Source organism: Dicentrarchus labrax, unplaced genomic scaffold (genome assembly GCF_905237075.1).
Source record: "Dicentrarchus labrax unplaced genomic scaffold, dlabrax2021, whole genome shotgun sequence".
NCBI lineage: Eukaryota > Metazoa > Chordata > Actinopteri > Moronidae > Dicentrarchus > Dicentrarchus labrax.
This window is the reverse complement of record NW_026136721.1, coordinates 9,546,517-9,572,724: the sequence shown is the minus strand read 5'-3', so window position 1 is coordinate 9,572,724 and position 26,208 is coordinate 9,546,517. Positions and strand designations below refer to the sequence as shown.

Sequence of the window (26,208 nt, the reverse complement as noted above, 5' to 3'; positions counted from 1 at the left end):
TTTTAAATGTACCGTAATTGTGTACACAGTGTAACGAGGTTTGCTTAAACATGGATTTTCATGTCGTAAAACAGCTTGAAGAACAGTCATAAACATGCAGTCTTAAAATGAATTTTCCTTTTGCATATTTATACCAATAAACTTTTCTACCCTGAACAAGTTCTCCCTAGTATAAATAAATAAATACAAACTAACATTTACAGCACAGACATGCACAATTTAAAATGTACACCAGTGCCTGTAACAGTATATTACAAAGCTGTGTTCTTTGATAACATTACTGTAAAAAAGTCATGGTGGATAAATGATCAAAAACAACAACACTATGCTAGTATGCAAACATTGTTGCATACAGTGTTCTTGCATATAGCACAGTTGTCCTTTGCACAGTACAGGTAAGGGAAGTGGGTAAGATGAGAAGGAATTGTTCTGATTTCCTGTTTTTCAATTTAGACCTAGCAATCCTCCTGAGCATTCAGTTGAGCATGTGACAGAATTACTCATTAGTGGCAGAAGGCAATGTCTTAGACCTGACAGGAGATTTTAGCTTTATGTGTGATGTTTTCAATGGTTGCAACCTCTTATGAGATGGTGTTATGATCAGATTTGGTAGTGCTTTAGCTTCAATGTGAAAGATGCCCCCCTGCATTGCAAACTGCCATGTTTGTACAATGCGGTTAGAAAGTGAAAGCTAGAAACCACAACCACAGAAATACAGGTGTGCACAAGCCTCTACAGAATAGATCTTGAGTTAGTGGGCTAAAGGGTAGTTTTTCGAGGCCTCGTGCTGTCTAGTATAACAAGACTGAATAACACTATCGCATATATAACAATCAAGTCTATATACATGTGGTGTTGCTGAGCACTGTCAGTATCTACAGACTGAAGTGTGTGGCTCCGAACCAAAGAAGGCTCAACCTCAAATAACTAATTTAGATATGATTTATATGATGCGTCATACCTCAGCAACATGAGTTGTGGCTAAACACGTTAAATGATCAAACTCCACAAATAACATGCTCTGTATTAATTTGATGACTTGTTACTGTCTTTGGGAACAGAGTTGACCAAATGTGGTATATACTTTACTATATTGTAACCCCTCAGAACTCTTAATAACCTCTCCAAATGATTTACATTCATTCAATTCATGCTGTGGTGGCCATGGGTTCGAGTCCAACTTGTGGACTATGCTGCGTGCATACCCTTTCTCTCTTTAACCTGCTTTCCTATCTATCTTGAGCAATCTTATCAATAAAGCCCAAAAGGCCCACGGTGTGTATATATATTAAAAATAAATCAACGAAAACAGGTGTTGCTGTGTTTATAGTTCTCATTGAATTGCATTTATTCTTATTTTTTTAATTTATCTGTATATGTGTGTATATACAGATATATGTCACACTTGCTTTGACAATGTAAACGTAATGTCTGATTCCCTTGCCAATAAAGCCCCTTTAAACAGAATTAGAAATGAATAAGGGACTTGAAGAAAATCTACATATTTTAATAATACATTGTAGAACCAACAATTTTAGTTGGAGTCTGTGGTTTTCTCACACGCTACTCGGGCTGAGGAAAGAAAACTCGTAAGGCAGTTTTTTTTTTTCATTTCAACAAGGGGAAACCACCATCAAACACAGGCAGTCAACTCATCCGTGTTTAGTGGCTTTACCTGCAGTGTACTACTCTCTGTCAAGATGACTTCTGTCAAGATGACTTCTGTCAGCGGTGAGTACTTTATCAGAGATAGTTAAAAGGATCTTGTATGAGCTACGTTGAATGAGTGCATGTAAAAAAGCCATCAGAATGATTGTATTTAAAAAGATAAACTCAAGTAATAATTAAAAAAGTAATGTCAAAAGCAAATTTGAAACTATAATTCTAAGCTGTATGTAGGTCTCTGATTTTGAAATTAGTTATTGTGTCTACCAGTGAGTGAAAACAGTATGTAACCTGTTTAATCAATTACATTTAACAAGGTCATGCATGTGCTCCTGCCATACTTACTTCAGCCTGTGCAGTAAAGAGCAGATCGGTTGAAAGCCACACACTGCACACAAGGTGACACCCAGGGTTTTGGTCCACCAGCAAAATGGCTACTGAATGGTCAAATTTGCCACTCAAAAGATTACCATTGTTTTTTGGCTGTTGAATTACTTGCACAATATATTACAACTGAAACAAACAATTATTTGCAAAGGTAGTTTTTAAATAGAGTTCTGTCTTATCTCATTTGCAACAGCAGCTAGTGGAATTTTTATTCTGTAAGAACACACGAAAAGGACTTTTATCAATATCACATTATCTGACCATTATCTGTATTGAAGTGTAACATTTAACAGAATGATACTACTAAGAGCTTTGACAAAAATACAGAACTAAGTCCTTTTTTTCAATATGCAAATTTAAAACCACATTACCACTGGCTGCACAGAGCATCTGATGAAATGTCAATGTGACGACGACACATTTCGAACCGAAAATGTGACCTGTAGACTGGCATTTAAGGGGGAACCCCGACAATTTTCCATAGAAAGGTTTACTAGTAATAAGGAGCACTACTCAGCCTGTGAAAACACTTATAGAGAGAGCTTTGTGAGGACTAACAAAAATAGATTCTCTCAACAAAATGTCTGGTTTACAAACTGGGGTTATGAAGTTTGAAAGACGTAGGCATTTACCAGGCAGGTAGGGTCTAATGAAAAGATGCTATTAGTTGCATTATGGGAAGAGTTTGGGGAGTTTAATCCATAGGAGTAAAATTTGGGATATTTTGGCCTTTTGCTACTGCAATTTTGAGCCTTCTTTTGTAAATCTGCCTTGTTCAAGACTCAACTTTGGGACTGTAATACTAAATCGCAGTACCCCTTTAACTGCTCATTCTATTACTCTCTATCATTACACATAATTACTCAATATTGTAAATCATACAATAACACAGATTCACTCCATTTGTTTTTCAGATCTCCAAAAGCTTCTGCCAACTGTGCTGATATGGCTAATAAATGTTAAGGTAAGAAAAACCCATACGTGTAGCACCTCTCATTACCTTCATACACATGAAAGATAACAAGATGTTAACAAATGTTTGTAGCAATTTGTATACATTTATTAATGGAAACATCTCAAACACTCACCATTTCCTCTAAGGAAGTTGGTGGTTGAGGTGTAAAAAAACCGATATGTCAGGGGGGGCAGTGGTAAGCAGGTAGCTTATTTTTTTCTGATGTGTTTGTTTTGTTACTGGCTTTTATTTGATCATCTGTCTTTGATTGCAGTCTTGCTTGTCTGAGGGTGCAGAGAATATAACCAAAATTGTGAGTACCACCATGAACTTCGATTATTCCATGGCCAGTGTGGATTATGAAGACTTTCCTGAACTTTGTGTGAAAGCAAACAACCGCGAGTTCCGCCTCTGGTTCATGTCTCCCTTGTATTCCATCATCTGCTTCCTGGGGCTGGCAGGGAACCTACTGGTCATCCTCACTTTCTTCTACTTCAAGCGCCTCAGGACCATGACGGATGTGTACCTGCTCAACCTGTCCTTTGCAGACCTGCTCTTTGCTCTGTCGCTCCCCTTTTGGACAGCCAACTCCATTACCGAATGGGTGCTGGGCCCTGCTTTGTGCAAGGTCATGCACACTGTTTACAAGGTCAGCTTCTACAGCAGCATGTTCCTCCTTTCGCTCATCAGCGTGGACCGCTACTTCGCCATCGCCAAGGCTGTCTCTGCTCACCGCCACCGCTCCCGAGCAATCTTTCTCAGCAAGGTGTCATCAGCTGTCATATGGGTGATGGCACTGATATTCTCCATACCAGAAATGCACTACACAACTTTAAAAAACACCACCTGTACCCCTTTTTCGAGCAATTACGATGGGCTCCGTGTCAGCATCCAGGCAACCCAGATTGTTTTGGGCTTTGTTGTCCCGCTCCTGGTCATGAGCTTCTGTTACAGCGGCATTATCCAGACCCTTTGCCAGGCCCGTAACTTTGAACGGAATAAGGCCATCAAGGTGATTCTCGCTGTGGTCGCTGTCTTCCTAGTCTGCCAAGCGCCTTACAACCTGGTCCTGTTTGTGAACACAGTTGCCACAGCAAGAGGAGGAATCATAAACTGCAAACATGATAACATTCTCCTCTACGCCACGGATGTCACCCAGTCTGTGGCCTTCCTAAGATGCTGCCTGAACCCCTTCGTCTATGCCTTTATTGGTGTCAAGTTTCGTCATGACCTCCTGAAGCTACTGAAGGACTTGGGTTGCATGAGCCAGGAGAGGTTCTTCAGGTATACCTGTGGCAGAAGGAGGAGCTCAGGGGCCACCGACACTGAGAGCACCACCACATTCTCTCCTTAAAGCTGTGTCAGCACGGACAAGAGCCTGTTCACACCTGCAGGCCACACAGTCCACTGTTGAACATTAAGATGAAAGTCTCAAACAAAAATGATAGTGTACATAGCAGAGGTTGTTATATAAATGACAATTATGACGTTTGTTTTCTGTTTCTTGTTGTTTTAGTCTCTTTGTTAGTGTTTATTCTCGTCCGTTAAAATCACCTGGGCTTTGTATTTTTTTTTTCGCTACAGTGTACAGTATTTTAAGTGGTCACAATGTTATATTAGATAAGATATTCTCAACTGTTTGATGAGCTCCAAGTTATGTACATGAGACTAACCGCAGTTCTATACTGTTTTATTTACTCTTCTCTGTATTGTAAGATATTTCAATATTGAAAGATAATTCAATAAAATTAAATTCACTTAAACAAGACGTCAGATATACTGATTACATCAGCATTTTAAAATGGTTCATGAACATTAATGTGGATTAAAAACAGGTGGTGACCATAATAAACATACAGTAGCAGTAAAAAAGTTATATAAAAGTAAGGCTTGTATGTAAGGAGAAGCATTTAGATACAAATACTGACTGAAAGCCAGTGTGGACCAGATGAAATATATAAGTGTTGTAGAGTTTAGTGCAGTAGAAGTAGAAGTTATTGTCACTAAAAATACAGGTACTAGCGAGGCTTAAACTAGAATACAATACATTTCGATAATTGAGACAAGAGGAGACAAAAGTCTGGATTTTGACCAACTGCAGGAAGCATATGATTTGAACACATCTATAACAATTAGTGAAATATCTTGTGAAGTTCACCCTGGGGTAAGAATATCCCTCGGTTCAAAGAGGCAACCTTCCTAGCAACCAGCCAAGTGATGTTTGTTAGTTTTAGTCATTGCTGACTCGCCCTGATTTGAGAAAACTCCAAATTTCCAGTCATCAATCTCCCTGTAGCAACCAGCTATCTGTTATTGAAGCTAAGATGAAGATTGCTCAACAGAAGAAAGGGCAGGATCTCTTCACAACAATAAGAAGGGCCAGCAGTGTTTATGGCTTGACTTTGTGGAACTCGGTGTTAATGTTTTATGGAGAAAGAAACATAGCAAAATTTCCCCCGAGAGTGGAAATAAAGAGAGTGAAAACAGAGGGAAATGTTGCCATTTAGACTACAGCCGAACCCATTTTTGAAACCAATACTGATAGATACTGATTTAGAGGGGGAAAAAATCAACCAATTACCGATAAATAAAAAAATATTGCCTTTATTGATAGGACAGCTCAAGATAGACAGGAAAGGGGGAAATACATGCAGCAAAGGGCCACAGGCCAGACTCTAACCCAGGGCAGCTATAGCAAGGACTGAGCCTTGGTACATGGGGCGACGGCCCTACCAGCTGAGGGCATCAATAATTGTATTAAAGAATATTCAAGTAAAATATTTGTTCAATAATTTAACATATACATTGTCAACCAATTCTAGCTGTCGTTGCTGACAGCTGCTACTTCTTTCTTACACTGTGGTTCTTGCCACAGTATTTTAAATCAGTCTTACCACAAGAATTGTTTCTGCATTATGTACCAAAGAAAATTAGCAGAAAAGATATCTCTGCTATAATATCACCAACCACAACTAATTTAGACTTACTGTTAAACACACCTACAGTGCACGGATTGACTATAAATTTAAATCAAATAATGAAACTTCAAGGAAGCCTACATCAAAGGTGCAGCCACAGTTTTAAGTAGCCCATAGTGTGTAAGCAAGCACAACATTACAACAATGTTTTGATACGCTCTCTCAGTCATAGCTCTGAAAAAAAAAAAAAACCTACCCCTCAAGCCATAAACTTTACACTGCTAAGATGACATCATCAGTTAGAGCCACAGGGATTAGTGATCCTCGCTGCTGATAGGCTTACAGGGAAAAGGGTTGGGATTTTATTAATAAAAGCATGCAACACACTGAATGTCAAAGTAAATCAGTGAACAGTCTGACAGTAAAACAGCATTACAACAGACGAACCCCGACCAGAAGTAAAACAAAGGTAAGTTGACCTTTCTTTACCTTAACTTAAGATAAATAATAGAATATACTGTACAATCAGTTGTAGTAAAATTATACATGATGGTTTAATGTATCATCAGCTTCGAACAAATTTATCAGCAGCACTTCATATTTATTGGATTGCTTCCTATTCATTTTTAATGTAGCCTTAATAAAACAGTGTTTTATTATTATTACTGCAGTCTTTGCAGGGACATAAAAACAATGTAAAAGAAGATTATGATGCTCCACATATATTCTCATTTCCTCAGATGAAAAATACTGAATAACTCAAAAGTTGCTCATATGCCAATCGTATTTCATGGCTCACTATGTTAATTGACCACGGTGAAGCTTTGTGGAACTTTGAAAATGTTTGTAAAAATGTTCTGAGTGATATGAATTTTCCAAAAAACAGAAGCAGATTTTGGCCTTGGTGACCACTTCAAGCTTAAAAATGTGGCTGTTGTAGGAAAACACTAGTGTAGTCATGGTAACCACTAGTCACCTGGGTGACTCACTGAGCGCCACGCCTCGTCTGAGAGGGAGACACAGTATGAGCTAATTATCCCCCATATGACACATCCGCCCTACTTGGGTCATTACTTGTTAAGTGGTTTTATGTATGTTGCATGTGGGAAGACTTTGGCTACAAATATACTGATTATATGCACTTAAAGACACATACTGTTCATTTACCACAACAACTGTCTTATGTTATGTACTGCTTTAGGTCCAGTGAATGTCAGTACACCAGCATCAAGTTTTACAGTGATGAACAATCCACATATAAGACACCACTGTACGTTCGTAATGTATATCTATAAAATCTATTGAACAACTTTTATTATTAAAGTCTGACAGCTGCAAATGCAAATGCACAACAAATGTTTCCAAGTTCTAATCACTCGACATAACAATGAAAAACTTAAAGCTAGGTCGTTATGTATGGTGCAGTGGCCAAAATGTTTCTATGAATATGAGTATCTGGGAAAAACTGCTTATGATGGGTTTGTTTTGCAAAGAGGACAAAAGCGAGGCTGTCACTCCAGTAAAGCCTGTGTAACTGATCTCTCGCCATTGTATGTCTTTCTTTGATCATCCCAGAAGACTGAGAGCTCTCCTACCATGATGCCTACAGCTAAAGGCATGTCCCACATGATACCCAATCACGTTCTAAGAGTGGGTCAAACTATCCACCTGGACTCGGTGCAGGAGACAGTCCATCAACATCCCGGTCTCACCGAGCCCAGCAGTAACCATGGTGACTCTGATCTCGACATTTCCCTGGATAATCTCAACCAGCTCATTCTGGAACTGGATCCGACATTTGAGCCCCTTCAGGTCGACAAAAGTCCCTTGTGCATCAGCCCACCTACAGGTACAGTACGACTGTAGAGCTTTCTTCTGTTTCTACACTATTCAAACTTCTCTGTTACAGCTCTTTTTTACTTAAACACATCAACGAGATCTACAAAGGGCAACAAAGGCCACCCTCAAACCTTCAGAGGTGTGACACAGAGCACAGTAAAATCACACTCACCCGTATGAAACAAATGGTACACATAGCCTGGGCCTTTGGAAATTTACCCTCCTTTTTTAAAGTAGAGTCAATCATTTTTGTAATCATTAGGGTAATTGCACTACTTCAGCTGTTCTGGGATTACTGCCCAGACTAGGACCACACCCTGCACATGTTAGGCTACAGACACAGTTCACCACGGAGTCACGTGTGAAGGTGATACTGTGGTGCCTTCACTGCCTGCTTTGATCAGAAAGTGTGCACAAGAGTCAACAACGCATGTAAATGGATTTCCTGCTTCTTTCGACAGAGGTTTGGTTGTATGTTTGTGAAACCCACAAGGTTTTGTGGGTACAAACAAGTTTCAAGGAAATGGATCAACAGTGACGAGAAATCAGACAATACAAAAGTCAATTTCATCCCATTGAAACAGTAAAAGACAGGGTTTCTGCAGGTTTTAACAGGTTCAATTTAATGACCATCACAAATGCAGAAGACACCCTGAAAAGAGACAACTCATGCCCTGCTTGAAGATGTACTCATTTCCTATTGTTGCAAAATACAGTATTCCCCTTGTAACAGTCATCACATCACCTACCTACAGTCCCAGACAGATTTTCTATTTCTGTATAAAGATTTGTCATTATTATGAAACTTTGGTTGCAGAAGCCAATGTCTGGCTCACACTCTGACCACAGGCTACTTCTCCTAAGGGCATAAACTACTCAGTTTCCATCAACACAGAGAGGCAAACAGATCCTCAAGAGCACAAGAACAAGCTGGGACTCCTCTAGGTGAAAGAATTTAGTTTTGATTTGGAAGGAATGGCCTGAGCTGTGCAAGCAGGTACTTGCATGAGAAATATGAATGTCTTTATCAGCTGTCAGCATTTGTGTTTACATACACAAACCAAGCCCATTTTGCAAAGAGAAAACCAAAGCATGAAGCCAGAGAAAACATGGAACCCGCAGGGTTTTTCCACTAAAAGTTTCACATTCTTCATAACATTTTACAGTCCTCTTTCAGGGTTTTTTCTAACACTTTCCACTCTCCATCCTCAGACGACTCCTTCTCAGATGAAGATGTCTCCCACTGCATGTTGGTCCCTAGAGGATGTCCTCCCTGCTCCTTGCCCACTGTGGCCCTCTCTATGTCACCCAGTATTCCCATCCCCTCACAGAGCAATCTGAGCTGCAGTCCCAATGGATCACTGGTGTTTTCCAGCTCCCCAACGTCCTCCCTGCCTCCACTGCCCTGTGGAAGTGCACCCCGACGTAATCCCTCGCCAAAGCAAGATGTAGCCTTTTCCCAAGGATCCCTGCGCTTGTCACACTCCAACAGAAACAGTGCTACCTCGCTCCTCTCCATGTCAACATGCTCAGACACCAGCTACATTCTTGGCAGGTAAAACTCACAATTAAAGCAAAAAAAGTTTGAGCATCTTTTACATGCAGCAACTTGTGAATATGCTGAAAAACCTTAGGTGCACTGTATTAAGAGCATGACCAGAGCCCCTCCACTAGCTGACTTAGTGAATGCATGTTTGTGATTTTGCAGTGGAACAAAGGTTTTATGGCAGCAATAAGAGTCCCAAACAGGAAAACAAAACCACATTCTCAGAGACAATGTTTTTTTCCACCCGTTTCACAAATTAAATGAGACAGCATGACAGCATTTCTGCTTTTCTGTGAAGTTCTCATACAAAATATCCTCTTCCTCCCTTTATAGCAACCTGTCCCTGACCAGTGAAGATGCTGACTCTCCAGAGTCCATCCTTACGTGCATGTCAGGCTCCTTCAGTGATGGGACCAGAACAAGGCCATTTGATAACAGGCACAGCCCAGAAAAGCCCCCGCTGATAAAACATGGACATCTACAGGGGCTTCACAGCAAAGGAGCACAGAGCAGTCCTGCCTCACTCTCTGGATCTTTGACCGATATTCCTGTGCTGCTAGTCAACGGTGCACCACAGCCGGACTTCCAGACTCCTGGACCAGAAATTGACTTGATACAGAACTTCCCAGTGTCCAACTCAAAGCCACTTTCTCCTCACAGTGAGTCACATGTGTCATAGTACATACTATACATACATTTAAAATGTTTGACCCCGCTAACATATTTTATGGTTGTCTAGGTTTCCAAGCCCGTTTTAATGGCAGCCAACCCTCAATGAAATTTGTCATGGACACTTCAACATTTTGGTTTCGTCCACATATCAGCAGAGCAGAAGGTAAAAATATCCAAACATCATTCCACACCGAAGACTCACTGAAGACTTGATAGCTTTACTCAAGCTCTGAATGATTACTAACACACATTTGCAACTGGCCCTAAGCATTTTCTGTGATGTTTCATTTGTTCTAGCTGAAGCCCTGGTAAAGGACAAGGCAGCAGGAACATTTGTGGTGAGAGACAGCACCTCCTACAGAGGCAGTTTCGGTCTGGCCATGAAGGTGGACCAAACTTGTGCCAACTTCACTGCTACGGCCTACACAGGTAAACTTTTACCAGTCAGTGCAGCGGCCTGACCTAATGTTTCCTCTTGTTTCGCATGCTATTATAATTAACCACAGCAGTGTTTGGACAGATACAAGAACAAGAAAGTCTTGAATGCCACAACTACCGCAATCACAAACAAACAATGTGAACATAGTGTAGCAGCACTGTGCTGCTCATTTATCTATACCAGGCACAGATGTGAAAGAAACAGGGAATCACTTACCCAACTCTGCTGATGTGACTGGGCATGTCTGAGGACATCCAACTATCTGTGGTGAGGTAGTAGACAGCGCTGTTATTTTTTCCACCAGTATACGCTGTGTAAACACAAAAGAAAACCAGCTGTTTATGGCACTGTAAGCAATCAAAGAGGGACCTCACTCACAAAACAATTTTGAGGGCTACTTCATTTGCAGGTTTGTATTTGTTCGACTTGTGAGCACTGTGTCGGGCAATGCAATGAATTTCATTTTATAACTGAATGCCTCATACATACAGCAACTGACAGGACTGAGCATTTGAAAGATCGACTAATGGCTAACGATGTTAGCACTCCACCTTGTGAATTTTGGGAAGGCGGTGAAAAGGTTTTGTGCCCCGTGCTATAACTCTCCTGCATCCTGCTGTAAACATATACCTGAATTTCCTACAGAATAGAATTATACATGACTTTTCTCTGTTTTCATATCTGCATAATATATCGGCCATCGGCAGCCCTGCTCTGTAAATATCGTCATTGGCCATTGAAAAACCAATATCGGCTCATTCTGAGCCATTTGAAAAAATCAGTTAAAGAATCCTGATTGATGTTGGTTGCCTGAAGGCAAGATGTTGAGGCTTGGATTCAGATAAATAAGTAAAAATAATAAATAAATCAATCAAAAAATGGATCAGCCATGAGCCATAGGAAATAACTGTCTGTGCCTCTTTATCACTTGTCTACATCAAGATCATATATTGTACATTAACTCCACTGACTGCATGTTAATCTGTCATTTAAACAGGAGAAAGTAGTTCAGATCTTGTCAGACACTTCCTTATTGAATCCTCATCAAAGGGCGTACGCATCAAAGGCTCTACTCAGGAACCATATTTTGGTGAGTAAAAGTCAATTACAACAATATGTTATTGCAAACCTATAAAGTGATTCACTTACTACATTCATGCTGATGAAGTCGGCCACACCAGAACTGAGTCAGCCATGTCTGGCCTCTTAGTGTGTGGGTGAATCTTGTTCTTTATTCAAAGGTATGTGTTCATAGGGTGTGTTCTCACATCCACAGAGCCGTTATCATGGTCTCCTCTCTCATATCAGACCCTGTGGGTGTGAGCAATACAAAGTGCACTGTTGTTTCTGATTCCACAGAACACTATCTAAACTTAGTTTGGTGGCTCTGGAAAATCCCCTGATGGCAAAAAAATTTAATTGAGCGATTACCCAGCATATCATTTAAATCTTTCATATGAAAGTCTTTATATCGTGACAAAAATATGCCCACTATGCAGAATTGATACTAGAATGGCATAATGGATTAATATACATTATAAACGCCAAATTACCACCGACTTTATCATCTGAAAAATAACCTACAGAAAACACTATACTGTACTTACAATCATAAAACCTCCCGCTCCTCATTCATTACATTTTTTAAAGAATGTTCTGGGTCCAGAATAAGACAATTCATTTCTCAACCATATTTGAGCTTAACCAAAGCTGTGATTTCGTGTTATCTTTGCAGGTAGTCTCTCTGCCCTGGTCTACCAGCACAATATTTCTGCTTATGCTTTACCCTGCAAATTACTGCTCCACTCCCAAGGTAGGCCATTATTTCTTCTTCTTTGTGTGTGTGTGTGTGTGTGTGTGTGTGTGTGTGTGTGTGTGTGTGTGTGTGTGTGTTTGAGAGAGAGAATTAAAACATAATCTTTGCCTACACAGATCTGGGTGCAGCAGAAGAGAGGGGAAATGAAAAACCAGCATCGGAGGACAAGAGTAAAACCGGTAGGAGAGCAGTAGAGAATATAATGTTAAACACTAACTGTTTACATAGCACTCGTCTTATTTAACTATCCACCTGTATATCTATAAAGTAGATTTAAACAAAGGAACAAAATAATAAATAGGCCATTACATTTAAGTGACAAAGGTGGCTTTAAAGTACATTCAATGATGTATGTTCTTACCTTTTATACCTCTGTAGTCATTACTGTTGTGCAGCCATGTGATGCTAACAGTAGCTTGTCCCAAACAGTTCACTGACTGAGGAATTAACATTACTTCATGTTGAAGGCTAGCTTTAGCAAGGTCTTTGGGACTCCGCTGAAACTATTCAAAAAAAGTCCTCAATGGTAAATGGCTACATTTTACTACAAAAAGTAAATGTATCTTGAAGCCAATCCAATGAGAAAAGAGATTAAAGACACGTTTGACTGTAGTTTCATTGTCACCACAGATATCACTCCACCTTAGCAACTCTTCTGACTTGGCCTAGCCAGCAGAGGACACACAGGTGTAATGACGACCCTGCGCCAGCACTATGTTCCTGTTCAAGTGTCTTCCACACAGCAGGCTAGTGCAAGTAATTCCTGTGTTTAAGTCGAAGAACATAGCTTAAGTATTAAGAGTTAACTTATTGTATTACAGTACTTATTGAGCAGCTGACTGTTATGTTTCATTATTGGATATTATTACATGTAGTATTCAATGTTGTAAGCGCTCGAGGTCCAGCTCTACGGAAGCGTATTGCATTCACTTGAAAATGTTTTTTTTGGTTTGTTTTTCGGAGTAATTATTTCTGTTTTTATGAGTAGTTTTTTTTTTTTTTTTAGAGAGCATTTGAAACAATAGACACATTCATTCCTTTATTTATTGAGAGCTCGATTTAACAGAAACAAACATAACCGGCTTGTTTAGTTCAGTAAAGTTGTACTTTGATCTGGTTTCACACACTGGGAGATAGTCCTGTCTTTAAGTCATATAGATGGTATTATCATTAGTTTGTCCACTCTACGCTGGCACCTGAGGACTCTGCGGTTGTTCAGAAGGAAAGCCCATTCAGATCTGCTAGACATAGAAATATATACATAGCAAAATTGACCCGGTACGGTAACTTAGATAGTTGGAGATGGGGCAATATGTGCGGGCAGGAGTCACCGTAGGTTCATAGGAGTCACTTGCAGGTTGGAGGTTCTCGTGGGAGTTCGAAGTATCTCGATAATTCAGAAAAAAAATTATTCCGAAAAACAGGAAAAGAATTAGTCAGAAAAACAGGGGGGAAAAAATGAGTCAGAAAAACAGAAAAAATTATTCAAAAAAAAAAAAAGTTTTTTATTGTTATGTAGTTATTCCAAACAGATTGCTTAATATTTTATTATTGTTTGACATGATTGTATATTTTTTATGTTCAATCTTAATCTAAGTAAATTTAGTGTGGTAAAAAAAAAGTACAATATTATATCTGAAATGTGGTTCAAGTATAAAATACCATAAACTGGAAATACTTGCAAATTGCAACTAAAGAATATTTCTTATATAAACCATGTCTATGTCCTCTACGAGAATGGAAAAAAGTGGTTAACTTCATTAAATTTAACATCTTACTCATTTTAATTCCATGTGTATTCAGCCTCTATGGCTAATCAAACTATCATGTTTATCTTTTTCATAGCTTGCAACTTCGTCTACCTGAATGCAGTCCCCACTGAGATGCTAACGGGCCCTTGTGCAGTGCAGAAGGCGGTGTCCACTACACTTGAGAAGGCCCCGGGTTCGTTCACACCAACCATAGTCAACCTGAAGGTGTCTTTGAAGGGTGTTACACTGACAGATATCAACAGGAAGTAAGAAAACACAGAAAAAACACATCCTGTCAACCTGCTGCTGAGATTTTCCTTACAGTACACTACAAAATCATGGTGATTTGTCTGTGTTTGCATTTTTTGTCAAGACTGATCATTTCTAAAAACCATAATCATTTCTTCACAGGCTCTTCTTCAGGCGTCATTACCCAGCTCACCTGCTGAGCCACAGTGGTGAAGATCCAGACAATCGACTGTGAGTATACAGCAGCTTGTTATGAACTCTTTGAGAATGAAATAATAATAATAATATTATGTGACCAGTTCACTATAGTTGCATTCTCTTTCGCATTGGTAACTTCATATACAAAGCTAATAAATCACTTTAGGAGTATTCCTTTAGGTTTGGCAATGTAATGGCAATGTAAATAAGGTTTTTTAATTTAGCACATAAAAAACATCTTTTAATCTTAAACTTTGTTGTTTTCACCCGGACAGGTGGAGGAGAGGTTGCAGTTTTGGTGCAAGGTAATTTTGAGCTTTAATTGCTTACAATATCAGAAGAATGTTTTCAGGCTCGTCTGCAATTCACATATTTTATAGTTCAATTTAAAGAACACTATCGTTTCTTTGTCCCAACAGGATGTTCGGCTTCGTGGCGAAAAGCGTCGACGCTGGCATGGAGAATGTGTGCCACGTCTTTGCAGAATATGACCCCCTGCAGCCTTGCAGTAAAGTCATTGAGGTTATTCAGGCTGCCATAACCAAACTATAGACACACAAGGACTGAGAGAACCTGATACAGTAAAGCCCTAGCTACACTGTCTGTCTTATACTGTACTTTTCTGAAGTAACCTGTCTAATATGGTGGTCATTGTAAGTGTCACTACTACTGTTGTTAAACTCAACAAGTCACTGTATTTGCTAGATTACAATACCAGCAAAAAACCCAGACTCATCCCTTGGTTACATGATAAAGGTCATAATGGAAAGACAGTTGCACCTGTGGCATTTATGAAGCAACAAGACTGATCAGCTGTCAAGCAAAAACAGTAACCGGCAGGTCATTGTAATTAAATAGCACACTACAGCTGTTAAATAAAATCTAACCAGCAAAAACTCAACAATATTGATGAATACTTGAAGCTCCCAAAAAATAATTTCAGTGTAAAATGTTTTTGTATAAAATGTATGTATAAGACATGGTAAAGCATGGTTTCTCTTATTATTTATCTGAGAATGATTCAATGTAAACTGAAATGTAAATCTGCACTAACTGATGCTATAAAATATAATGGTGAGGGAAATTTGAAGGTTCTGTGTAATAGAAGATAAACTGACCATGTCCATTCATTTCAAAGCAGAAACTTGGCAGATACCCCAGTTGTATAGTTCAGAATGTATTTATTGTACTGCATTGGAACCAATCTGTTCTCTGTATATTCACATTATTATTTTTTTAAATTGAAATAAACATGTTGAACTGTTGAACTTGTGTACGTGCACACTGTTTACGTCTGAGAGACAGACAGCGGGGTGTAAGAGTGAAAACAGAGATAAAGTGTTTCATCATTTCCTATCTATCTCTCTGTAGACATAAGGGGAGCCAAAGAGAGCATTGTGGTTGATGAAGTTTTGTTGTCTAGTTAATCAAAGTAAAATTATGATAGTAAACATTTGACAGAAAACACAACAATCTGCACATAGTTCTTTTTTATTTTAAATGATAAATTGTTAGATAAAAGCAGAATGCTTCATTCTGAAGTTACAGAGTTCCCAAATGAAGAGTGTGCTTCATGAAGCAAAGCAAAAAAGCACAGAACTGCATAGATAATATCTTCAGATATTCTCGATATATTCTGAGGCACCCAAATGCAATGCACAATGGTCGTTTTCTTACTTGTATCTTTGGTGCCAACTCAAAACTTAGCATAAAAACTCTTAATCTAAGGTGCAACAGAGCATGTTCTACACAACCCGAGTTGAGCATTGAAGATACACTGCAGTGTTAACTATTTACAAATACTGCCCTCCTCTGGTTAAGACAGGGAATTGAAATTCTCTGAGACACATGGTGAGTGTTAGGAGCCTCACTGCAGTTAACAGTCACAGTGAGCACATTTTTTTTTTGATAATGCATCATAAAATATAGCTACACTATCATTTTGAGTTGCAAGTTTTTTTCCCCCTCCACATAGAGAAAGAACTGCAATGACAAAATACCTTTACTGTTCTTCTAAGTGCTGTATGCAGTGCAAGCATTTAGAGACTGTACAGAAATAATTAGGGTGGGAACATTATGTTTTTTAAAAAGCGTGGCCATCTCCAACATTAATATTTTTAATGGACCCTTCCCTTGACAAAGAGAAAAACTGCAACACCCTCTCTGTAAAATCTTACAGTAATATAACACTGGTGAATGGCTAAAAGTGCACAAGATATGAAGATATGGTGTGCTCCAATTTAAACCTTAAAGGTTATATATATATGAGATTGAAAACATTAATATAGCAACAAACAACTGTTTGCTCTGTAAAGTATAGTAGAGTCCCGGTGTCCTGAACAGAGAATGAATCCCTCTGCTGTGTTGTTATTGCCGCCTCCCTGTGGTTTGTTTGTATATCTGGTCTGTTCTGTGTAGAGCGACTGAAACAGCTGTTTTTATCATCTATGTCTGTGAATTAACGATTTATTTGAACCAAAACCTGAGTTAGTGGTTGTTAGAACAGTGAAAAGACTAACAAAGACAGTTTTGTTGTGTTGTTTTGTTTTTGTCCACTTTTAATGAAATTATGTTACAATGATATGCAAGGTAAAAGAAGTTTGTCTCTGAAGTCTGGTGGCGAGCAATAGTGATATTACGGCTGTTTCTGGTTAAACAAAAGGTTTATCTCTGTAGGGATCCTTTCCATAAAATTGTCAGACATAACAGAACACAAATGTGAGCCTGTCAGTGGCAAAAACAAGAACTGTACTTTGACAGGTCCACTTACGTTAAGCTTACATTGCAGCCGTTGGAGCCCTTTTCCCAAATATTTTCTCAGTGAATTAAGAGTTTATTTTGACCAAACCAGAGTCGGTGATTGGTGGAAAGTCTGTGGAAAGTCTAACAAACATGGTTTTTAGTTTATTTTATATCTGTCACACTGCTTTGGTCTGAAATGCTGGTGCTCTATTTCATATATATAACCTTTAAATGTTGAATGAATAATATTTTTCCAAATTGCACAATACAAGTGGAATTGGCAATTACCAAAAATATATGATTCCTGTTTACTGAATATTCAGAATATATTCAGTATTGTCAATCTTTATATGGCACATATACTTTTTGCTTTTTTATATACATTTTACTTTACTGTAGTTCTGCTTTCTGTTGCGATGCTCAGAGTTGGATAGTAACAAATTAAGTGCTAACCGGAGAGATAGCATTCAGGGCCTAAAAAAAAATCCTTCCCATTTTCTGAAACCCCCTCGCCCTAACAATTTATGTACAGTCCCTTAAAATAAAAATATGAAACCACAGCTTCATTTACCTCCATCTACCTGTGCACTCAGCCACCTGTACCAAGTGTTAATCAGAAATAAATGCTGTAGTTAAGCAGTCATATGGTCAATATAATCTCCTTTGTCCAGTGACCTCATACTGAACTAATGACAGCTTTGAGAGACACGTTTTCTTCATCTCGAATGATGACGAAAAAATATATTATAATTTAACATATTAAATTTAACATATTAAATTGCAATAGGTCTGATGTATTTGATGTGGTTTTCTGGCACTATAAAAATGTCCCCGATAGCACAAAAGCCTGATGGGTAATTCTTATCTTGCCAGAGTCAGGTTTGTTGACAGAAATTTCAGGTTCAGTCATCAGTTGTGATGCAAAGTATAATAATTGTTGTAATTTGAAATTCATATTAAGCATGATGGTAGTGGATGACAATATCCCAGATGTTATTTCTGTAACTTCAACATCACCAGTGTGTTACCACAAACAGCTACACACCAGTGCTAACTCTAGCGAACCAGTGACAGAGTCACTGTGTGATAGTCGGGATGCTGCGAGATCTCTTCATGATGAGGCGCACCTCCACGTCGGGGAGGCTGTCCTGTTTAGTCTGGGCACACCCCTCATCTGCTGCAGCCATGTGCAGGTCAAAACGCAGCGACACAGACTTCTTCCGCAGCTTGGGATTCCCTCTAAAGAAAGAGCCTTCCCACTGCTTTATCACCTTGTCAATCTTCTCGGTCCTGGTAGGAATGAGGTTAGAAGTAGTGGCAATAAGAGGTGATGATGATACAGGATAAATGTCATATAACATTATGTGTTATAAGATTATTTGGTAGGTGCATGGACACTAAGAAATATATTATGAATAGGTGTTTTATGTTTTAATTGTCTATTGTGTGTCGAACATGGTTTCTTTCGTTCAGGAGCTTTCATAGAATGTGGTGTGTAGCACTCTTTTGTCTTTCCTTTGCCAGAAATCTATTTATTCCTTTATAGTATTATTGCCATGTTATCCCATGTGGGATGGGCCATTTCAATGGTACTGTATAGCAAAAAAAGAGAAAGAAATGTCATTCATTCATTTATGCATGATACACCTGGTTGCATGGGAACAACAGGGGGCAGCAAAGGAGAGCATTTTAATTGCCTTTGATGTGACCTGGTATAAGAGCTAAATAACAGAATGAACAGTTTGTAATAACATGCAACCAGTCTGGCACTAAATAGACTCAATAAAGATCCGGAGCTGGAATCTTTGCCGTATCAACTAACTAAATTTGAAATAGAGACCCTGTCTCTGCAGAGGAGGCAAGCACTGTATATGCAAGTGTGTAACCTAACAGACTAATAGATGATCATGGCAAGTTTATATGGTAAGCTTGTTAGCAAACAGTTGCCTTTTTGCACATCCAGCAAACACAGAGCAACATGAGTATTTGTTCGGAGCCATGATTCTGGCTGAATGTAAGTCCAATAACATCGTTTAGCTCTGTTGTTCATCTCCACCTGAAATATGTTTATTAGAATAGCTGCCTGCAGTGACAGGAAACAAGGCTGATGAGAGCAGTGAGTGTGAACAAAAAAAATCAAATCTAAATTGAAGAATTAAAAATATGAATTTTGTTGTGTAATGAAATGGACTGCATTTATATATATTACCCAAAGTGCTTTGAGACTGACTGTTACTTAAGTAGTAGACCAAATTAATTAGTTTGAAAGCATCAAGAACCATTTCACTTATTTTCAACAAGATAATGCTTCTTGTCAGTGAAATTATGCTAGAAGCATTCAAGGAACATTTAGGTAAAATAAATTCAGTGGGCTAGCCAATGAATGAATGAATCAAGTGACAGTTACTTATACTGTCTGATCACAGCTACGAGATACAGTAGTATTGTGGGCTTGAGTGTAGCTCTCTGTGGACATTAACCATGCATGTATGTGTGTGTGTGTGTGTGTGTGTGTGTGTGTGTGTGTGTGTGTGTGTGTGTGTGTGTTTTTGTGGGTGTGTGTGTTGCTTTTTGCGGCTGGTAACACCTGAAGCATGAACAAAGCATTCAAGCCACGTCTGGTCCAACAATAACAGGTGCCACGCCCTGAAGGCTCCAAACCAGGCGGATATCTCCACATCAAACACAAGCCATTAAAGGAGGAAAATTCCCATGCAGTGTTGTGATGAATTACTCATGGGAACTTGTGCAGACAACTCAAAGTTTTATGCCCTGTAACTTGTTTGACGTGTAAAGGTAATTCTTTTGAGAGTTTGTACATCTTGTCTGGGGGACCAGACGTCGCCGGGGTGGGGAGAACATGGATGATTGTGTCATTACAAACGAATGAGTCAATGAGATCCTCACTGAGTTAAAGCCTGAGAGGTGTCAAGGCTTCGGGAGATGAAGCAAGTAAGAAATTGTTGTGTCATAACCAAAAAGGCATTTATCCAGGCAATGTAGACCAGTGTGCTCTACAGTGGTGCTGTTAATGCTTGTTACTATAAAATGCCTACATTTCAGAACCAAAGGTGCTGACTACAGGGCAATGGGGGGCAAAAAGATCGATACTTACTCGATGGTGCCATGACCCTCTGCACTCTCTCGCACCACATTGCCCTGAAGAATCTCCTGAGTCTTCACAGTGGAGATTGGCAAGTCTTTATCTTGCTCTGGCTCTGTGAGAAGACAAAATAATGACAAATCATAACAAGACAATGACTGTAGCAAGAGTGTGTGTGTGTCTCTTACCTGTGAGTATCACAAGGCTTTGCTGTCTATGCAGTATGCTTTTCTTTAGCCCGTTGTCTGCTGGCAGGAGAGAAGGTATTTCAGGCAGGGGTTCAGACTTGGGTTCATCCGGAGTAACAGCAGGGTCACTGAAGCCGTTCTCTAGCCCGTTCTCCTTCGGCTCCTCCACGAACGACCTCCAGGGCCGCAGACTCATTGGCTGCCCGTTACGACCCATGTACCTGCAGGCCGGAGGGCAGCATACAGAGTGATGACAACCACAGACTTTTCTTTACTGGGGTGGCACAAGTGGGGCACTGACTTATGCAAGGAAGTATGTTTCTTATTCCCAATGTATGCAATTCCAACACTGTTCAGGGACTCCAGTATGCAGAAAAAAGATAACATATTCATACCACATGCAGAAAACTGCATGATTGTTTGCCCCAAACTGCAGGATTAGCATAAAGTGGGCATGTCTGCAAAGGGGAGACTTGAAGAACCCATTTTCATTCCGATATCTTGAGGTCAGAGGTCAAGGGATCCCTTTGAAGATGACCATGTCAGTTTTTCCATCAACAAAATGTTGCCTATTTAGCCCCCCTAGTGTGGAGTGGAAGAAGTAAGGATAATGTGGTGGCACCTGGGGTGGCCAATCATAAAGGAAGGCCCCCCCCCCGACAAATACACACAGACTCTCTTTGCACAGCTTGGATGGTTAAAATAATATAAAAGTATTGTGCACTGACCTTTCAGTATTATCTTTTGAGCCCTTTATTTTGTTAACCTGCAGACATATCCAACTCAGACCTTTGGGGTTTTATGTGTGTGGATGCTTCAGAAAGAAAGAGCCGCTTTTACTGGATGAGGATGGTCTCAGGTCTTTTTGTTACACAGTCCTTTGAGCCTCCGCTTGCTGTTCAAATATGAACAAACAATGCAAATTTAACCTGCCACGTCCTGTCTCTCCCAGCATCAATGACATCAGTCAAAGTCCTATTCTGAATGAAAAGCATCTGCCAAAGCTATGAGGAGAACCAGTGGCGGCACTCCAATCTGTCTGTGATCTCTACGAGGGTCATAAAAACAAATTACTGTACCTTCCTCAAACTATAACATGACAATCACGTGGTTGATGCAGCAAATGTGTTAAATTGCAAAGGAGCTCAGTGTGAGATCCAGAACACCTGTGAAGATAATTAAAAGGCAAGCCAATAGGATGAAATATTCCCTAGTAAAACAACGTGGTGAACAGGCAGGTAATGAGTTAAGACAGCAGACTGTCTGGATTCTATCATATTGTCTACTTAAAGCTGGATGTTTAGCCAATGAATCAGTGGAAGAAAGTTAGTCACCTTCACTACATTTATCCTTTGTGCTTTGTCTACATATACAATTATTGGAATTTCCAATCACTGTTGTTACATGTCACTTTTTGCTGTACTCTACAGCCAGAGTATGTCTCACCCTGCAATTATTGTGGATTTTAAGTTTCTGTACAGATTGATTCTACATAATCCATGACAGAATGGTAGGCTTTGACCAGACTGAAAGCACAAACACATGAGATTATCAGTTTGATAGGTGTATAAAAGAAACGATTAATAAATCTGTTTGTTTACTTTGTCCTAATGCAAAGGAAGTTTCTGTGTTAGTCATGTCATTGAACGAGTGTGTGTGTGTGTAAAGTCCTCTTTTTAGATCCCAAATTTGCAAAAATCCTCTATATTTCTGTACAATTTTATTTTTCTTCTTTCTTTATTTTCAGTTTTTTCCTCAGGGTTGCTTTCAACAGGTTCAGGAAGATCCTCCAGTGCTCTGGGAAAACCCTTTCACCAAAAAGTAAAAATACCTTCCTGGTTGACACTGCAATCATAAAATTCAAAGATTCCTTCCTGCTTCCTCTAATGTTTCCATTCCTCTCTCTGTGCCTTGCCCTCACCTGCCCTCTTCACGCTCCAGCAGACGTCGGTAAGTAGAGATCTCTCGCTCCAGCCTCATCTTGGTGTTGAGGAGCTCGCTGTGGCGTTGGCGCTGGGTGGCCAGTCCGCTCCTCACCTGCTCCAGCTCACTCTCCAGCCCAGCGATCACCTGGGAAAGGTCCTGCAGCTGGCTGGAATACAGCTGCTGGGTGTTCTGCAGGGAGCTCTCCAGGCCTTTCTCCTGAAATGCAACGAGGCAAGAAGCTGTTAGGAGAAAGACTACACAGTTGACTTCAACTTTTAACTTAAATAACTTCACATTGAATTTAAAGAGCCATATAGAAACTAATATTATAACATATAATATTATATATATGTGCATGAACGTAATCCTTTACTAGCTTCCCACCATCAACACTGCAAGTGGCTTGCTTGGTCTCAGCCCTAGGCCCTGCTGCCAGGACCTGAACACAGGTCTCTGTAGTGTTGAGCCACAAGGACACTGCCATGGTTTTAGATGTAAAAAAACTGTTTGTGTGTGAGAAATACTCAAAAATGTAACCATGTATGTATGTCTCTCACACTTAATATGCCCTTTTTCATTAATACATATAAACATCATTACATATGTCAACTGCCACCAAAATCAAAATGTAATTACCACAACAGAATTTAATAACTTATGACAATGCATGTAAAACGTTGTTTCATTATGTACTCAAACATTCCATTATGTAGTTCAACAACTATTGAATGGACTTCAACAACATGTTGTACAGAGTGACATTTAAAGTTCCCAGAGGATGAATTGTAATAACTTGGCAATCCTCTGACCTTTCATCTAGTGCCATCATCAGGTCTAAACTTTTATTCGTAATACTATGGTTTACTGTACTTCGTGTTTAGTGATAAATGGTTAGCATGCTTATGCACTAAAATGGCAAACATTATAGCTGATAAACATTAGTATTCTGGAGCTGCTAGCATGATGGTAGACTCAATTCTAAGTCATGTTATCATATTTTAAATCACATCATATGCAGTTATTACATCATAATCTGTTTTAATAGAACACACTGGGGGGTTTTCAAGTCTCTGAAAATAATTTTCATGCAGTAGTAGATCAAGAAAGCAGTAGGAATTAAAGGTTGACTGGAAGGTAAAATCTAATGGAAAGGGGGCTAAAATATGTAAATATCCCATCTGTATAGCTCTACATTGTAGGTTATGTTATATCCTATGCTACTAATATATACATATTTTCTTAACTTGTCATTATCATTAGCTTATCACAAAAAGTCAACATGTGCAATCTGCCACTCCCTATGGAACAAGTGTTATTGGTGTGGTTGTCAGGGAGTTGGCTGTGCTGATATGTGATGTGTGTGTTTCCTTACCAAGGCATGTAGGGTCTCAATCTCCACCTGCAGGGAGTGCCACTGCTTCCTGGCTTCAGCCAGCTCGGCCCGGGCCTCCCTCAGCACAGCACTCCCGAGGCTCACCTGTGCCCATGCTGCCTCCTCCTGGATGAGTTGACAGGGATCAGTCATTAACAGAGAACCACCACCACCACTGCCACCATCTTATCCAAAGACAAAGACCCAACCACGCACACATTTATACTTGTGTTAGCTTGTAGTAGTTGACACGATGTGGATTGTTGGAATTAATATCTCTACTAGATAAACAGAACAGGCCAGATGAGAAGCAACCACCTTACACACTGACACGCACCAGTTCTTTCAACTGGCACTCAGTCAGACAGTGAGAGGAGAAGCAGCCACAGGTGATGATGTTGGTAGTGTGTGTTTCAGTATAGGTAAACAGAAAGCGAAGCAGGGCACCCAGGCCTGGGTATACACACAGCTGTACAAGCTGTGTTGACACACTGTACAGCTGTTAGGCTCTTCACACCCTCCCTCCTCAACCCCCTTCAAAAGCAGTGAAGCGGTGAAGCTGTCTCAGCACAGTTATGACAATATTTTGACAGTAAAAACAAAAGAAGAAGACTCAAGTTATGCAGGTTATTCTCTGTTTAATGTACTACTTCAGCATTTCTGGTTGTCTGTTTCAATGCACAAAGTCTGTTTTAATTAATAGGAAAATTATGTAATAAGCTAATTTAGGCAGAGAATATCCTACATCAGCTCTTAACACTGCCCAACAAGATTCCTTATCTTACATTAAGTCTAAAGAATTACTATTCCATCTGTCACCTTAGGCAGCAATGGAAGAGGAGGTACTGACTTTCTGACACTTACCAACTAAAAGTAGCAATATCACAGGGCAGAAATAAATACAAATATATTTGTAAAAGTACAGAAGTATTTTAAAATGTAAAAATATACTTAAGTATCAAAAGTTTAAATATTATGCAGAATGGCTTTAAATCTGGCCACAATAACAAAAAGATTTGTAGGCCAGGGCATCTCTTCAGAACTACAGTACTTCATTATAATGTTGATTTGCCAAAGACTTTACTTTTATCAAAAGACTGCAGCTTCTGCAAGTTGCATATTTGGCCATGTTACGATTTTGATAATATTTTTCAGACCCTATGTAAGCCCAGAGGGTAGCTTAAAGCTTCAAAGGCGTCACTCAAAATGATGATAGATGTCATGTAGTTTTGGTGCCTGTATCAGTTGTGTCTCCTCACTGTAGTTTGCACTCCAACTTTGCCAGCTCATAATGTAAACAATGCAACTGGGAAGCACATGTGTCCCTGTATATCATAACATACAATCCATCTTATTGTATGCCAATATACCCAGTATAGCACTTTTTTCTCATCATCATGCAGGCTTTTGACTGCAGCATTGTGTAACCCTCACTTTAGTGGGACAGACAGAGAAGGTCTGATGTAAACAACAGCATTTCATAAAACCTGCTCCATTTCAGCACTGTGGTAGCTTGCAGCCTTTGGCGAAGGCACTTTATTGTCACTGTCAGACCAAAGTCATTGTGCTGTGCCACAGGAACACTGGGATAATAAAAGCCAGACCCAGACTGTGCTTTCCCCCATCATAACATAAAAGAGGACAGTTAAGAGAGGCTAAAATAACAGTAGAAAAGTTCCTACTTTCAAATAGAAAATACTGCCACTACATTAAGGCTAAAAATCTGCAAGGTAGCTTAGAGTGCTCAGGTTGTAATTTGGCTCATAAATATTTAATGAAGAACAGAGATCATTCACTCAGTGTAGTAACTGATCGTATGCTGTAGCACCCTACTGCAATGGTGTGTAACTGTAAAAAGGTGAAGTAAGTGAGGAGACAATGAGGCAAAAACATGCACAAATCTGCAAGAGGGCAAATACAGACACACACATACACAAAACAGGAGGGAGAAGAAGAAGAAGATATACTTTATTGATCTCCTAGGGGAAATTTTCACTCTTTTTATACACACACACACAGGCTGAAATGCACACTTCGTGCACTTGTGGACATGCAAAGGGGAGAGAGATGGTGGAGTGATGGGGCTACAACGTTAACAGCGCCCCATGAGCAGGTTTTGGGGTTAGGTTGCCTTGCTCAAGGGCACCTCGGTAGTGCACAGGAGGTGAAACTGGCACCTCTCCAGCTACCAGTCCACACTCCATATTTTGTGGTCTGTGGGACTTGAACCGGCCACCCTCCGGTTCCCAAGCCAAGAAGCATGTTGGGTCCTAAACCTACAGCCCTTTACCACATTCAACAAACACTGCTAATAATTCAACATCAGCCGAGGATATATATCAGTCTGCCTTGCTTATGGGACGGCCTGGATTTGGTCTTGAGGGTGTGTCTGGCTGGCAGTGGGCCAGGACAACATGACAGAGGCGTAGAAAAAAAAGCATA

General features: G+C 39.7%; 4 protein-coding genes across 7 annotated transcripts in view; 2 read left to right on the top strand and 2 right to left on the bottom strand.

The window, feature by feature from the left end:
- Window positions 1–10,731, bottom strand: part of LOC127354704 (zinc finger protein Aiolos) — a 51,523-nt gene extending 40,792 nt beyond the window's left edge. Inside the window, exon 1 of the mRNA XM_051384812.1 lies at window positions 10,638–10,731. The gene's annotated coding sequence lies outside the window, so the exon portion shown is untranslated. The remainder of the gene's footprint in view (window positions 1–10,637) is intronic.
- ccr7 (chemokine (C-C motif) receptor 7) lies at window positions 1,624–4,773 on the top strand. Its single transcript, XM_051384829.1, has 3 exons — window positions 1,624–1,731; window positions 2,967–3,016; window positions 3,282–4,773. Exons 1-3 carry the CDS (start codon window positions 1,701–1,703, stop codon window positions 4,359–4,361), a joined length of 1,161 nt encoding a protein of 386 aa, XP_051240789.1. The 5' UTR covers window positions 1,624–1,700; the 3' UTR covers window positions 4,362–4,773.
- Window positions 6,287–15,703, top strand: LOC127354703 (tensin-4). Its single transcript, XM_051384810.1, has 13 exons — window positions 6,287–6,394; window positions 7,501–7,774; window positions 8,977–9,319; window positions 9,644–9,969; window positions 10,050–10,145; window positions 10,280–10,411; window positions 11,419–11,511; window positions 12,157–12,234; window positions 12,354–12,416; window positions 14,083–14,254; window positions 14,400–14,468; window positions 14,711–14,740; window positions 14,855–15,703. The coding sequence occupies exons 1-13, from the start codon at window positions 6,302–6,304 to the stop codon at window positions 14,985–14,987; spliced, it is 1,902 nt and encodes a 633-aa protein (XP_051240770.1). The 5' UTR covers window positions 6,287–6,301; the 3' UTR covers window positions 14,988–15,703.
- A 207-nt stretch (window positions 15,704–15,910) lies between these two features.
- krt222 (keratin 222) overlaps window positions 15,911–26,208 on the bottom strand; it is a 31,968-nt gene continuing 21,670 nt past the window's right edge. For all 4 annotated transcript variants that reach the window (XM_051384818.1, XM_051384819.1, XM_051384820.1 and 1 more), the window contains 5 exons: window positions 23,767–23,892; window positions 22,390–22,610; window positions 20,469–20,689; window positions 20,293–20,395; window positions 15,911–18,467 (listed from right to left, as the gene is read on the bottom strand). In XM_051384818.1, coding sequence (XP_051240778.1) covers window positions 18,254–18,467; window positions 20,293–20,395; window positions 20,469–20,689; window positions 22,390–22,610; window positions 23,767–23,892 — 885 coding nt within the window. In that variant the 3' untranslated portion in view covers window positions 15,911–18,253. The remainder of the gene's footprint in view (window positions 18,468–20,292; window positions 20,396–20,468; window positions 20,690–22,389; window positions 22,611–23,766; window positions 23,893–26,208) is intronic.

Coding starts and splice junctions, on each gene's coding strand:
- ccr7 (XM_051384829.1), top strand. CDS start 1,701: ATGACTTCTGTCAAGATGACTTCTGTCAGCG. Junction 1,732..2,966: donor CAAGATGACTTCTGTCAGCG/GTGAGTACTTTA, acceptor TTTGTTTTTCAG/ATCTCCAAAAGCTTCTGCCA. Junction 3,017..3,281: donor TATGGCTAATAAATGTTAAG/GTAAGAAAAACC, acceptor CTTTGATTGCAG/TCTTGCTTGTCTGAGGGTGC.
- LOC127354703 (XM_051384810.1), top strand. CDS start 6,302: ATGCAACACACTGAATGTCAAAGTAAATCAGTGAACAGTCTGACAGTA. Junction 9,970..10,049: donor AAAGCCACTTTCTCCTCACA/GTGAGTCACATG, acceptor ATGGTTGTCTAG/GTTTCCAAGCCCGTTTTAAT. Junction 14,255..14,399: donor CTGACAGATATCAACAGGAA/GTAAGAAAACAC, acceptor ATTTCTTCACAG/GCTCTTCTTCAGGCGTCATT.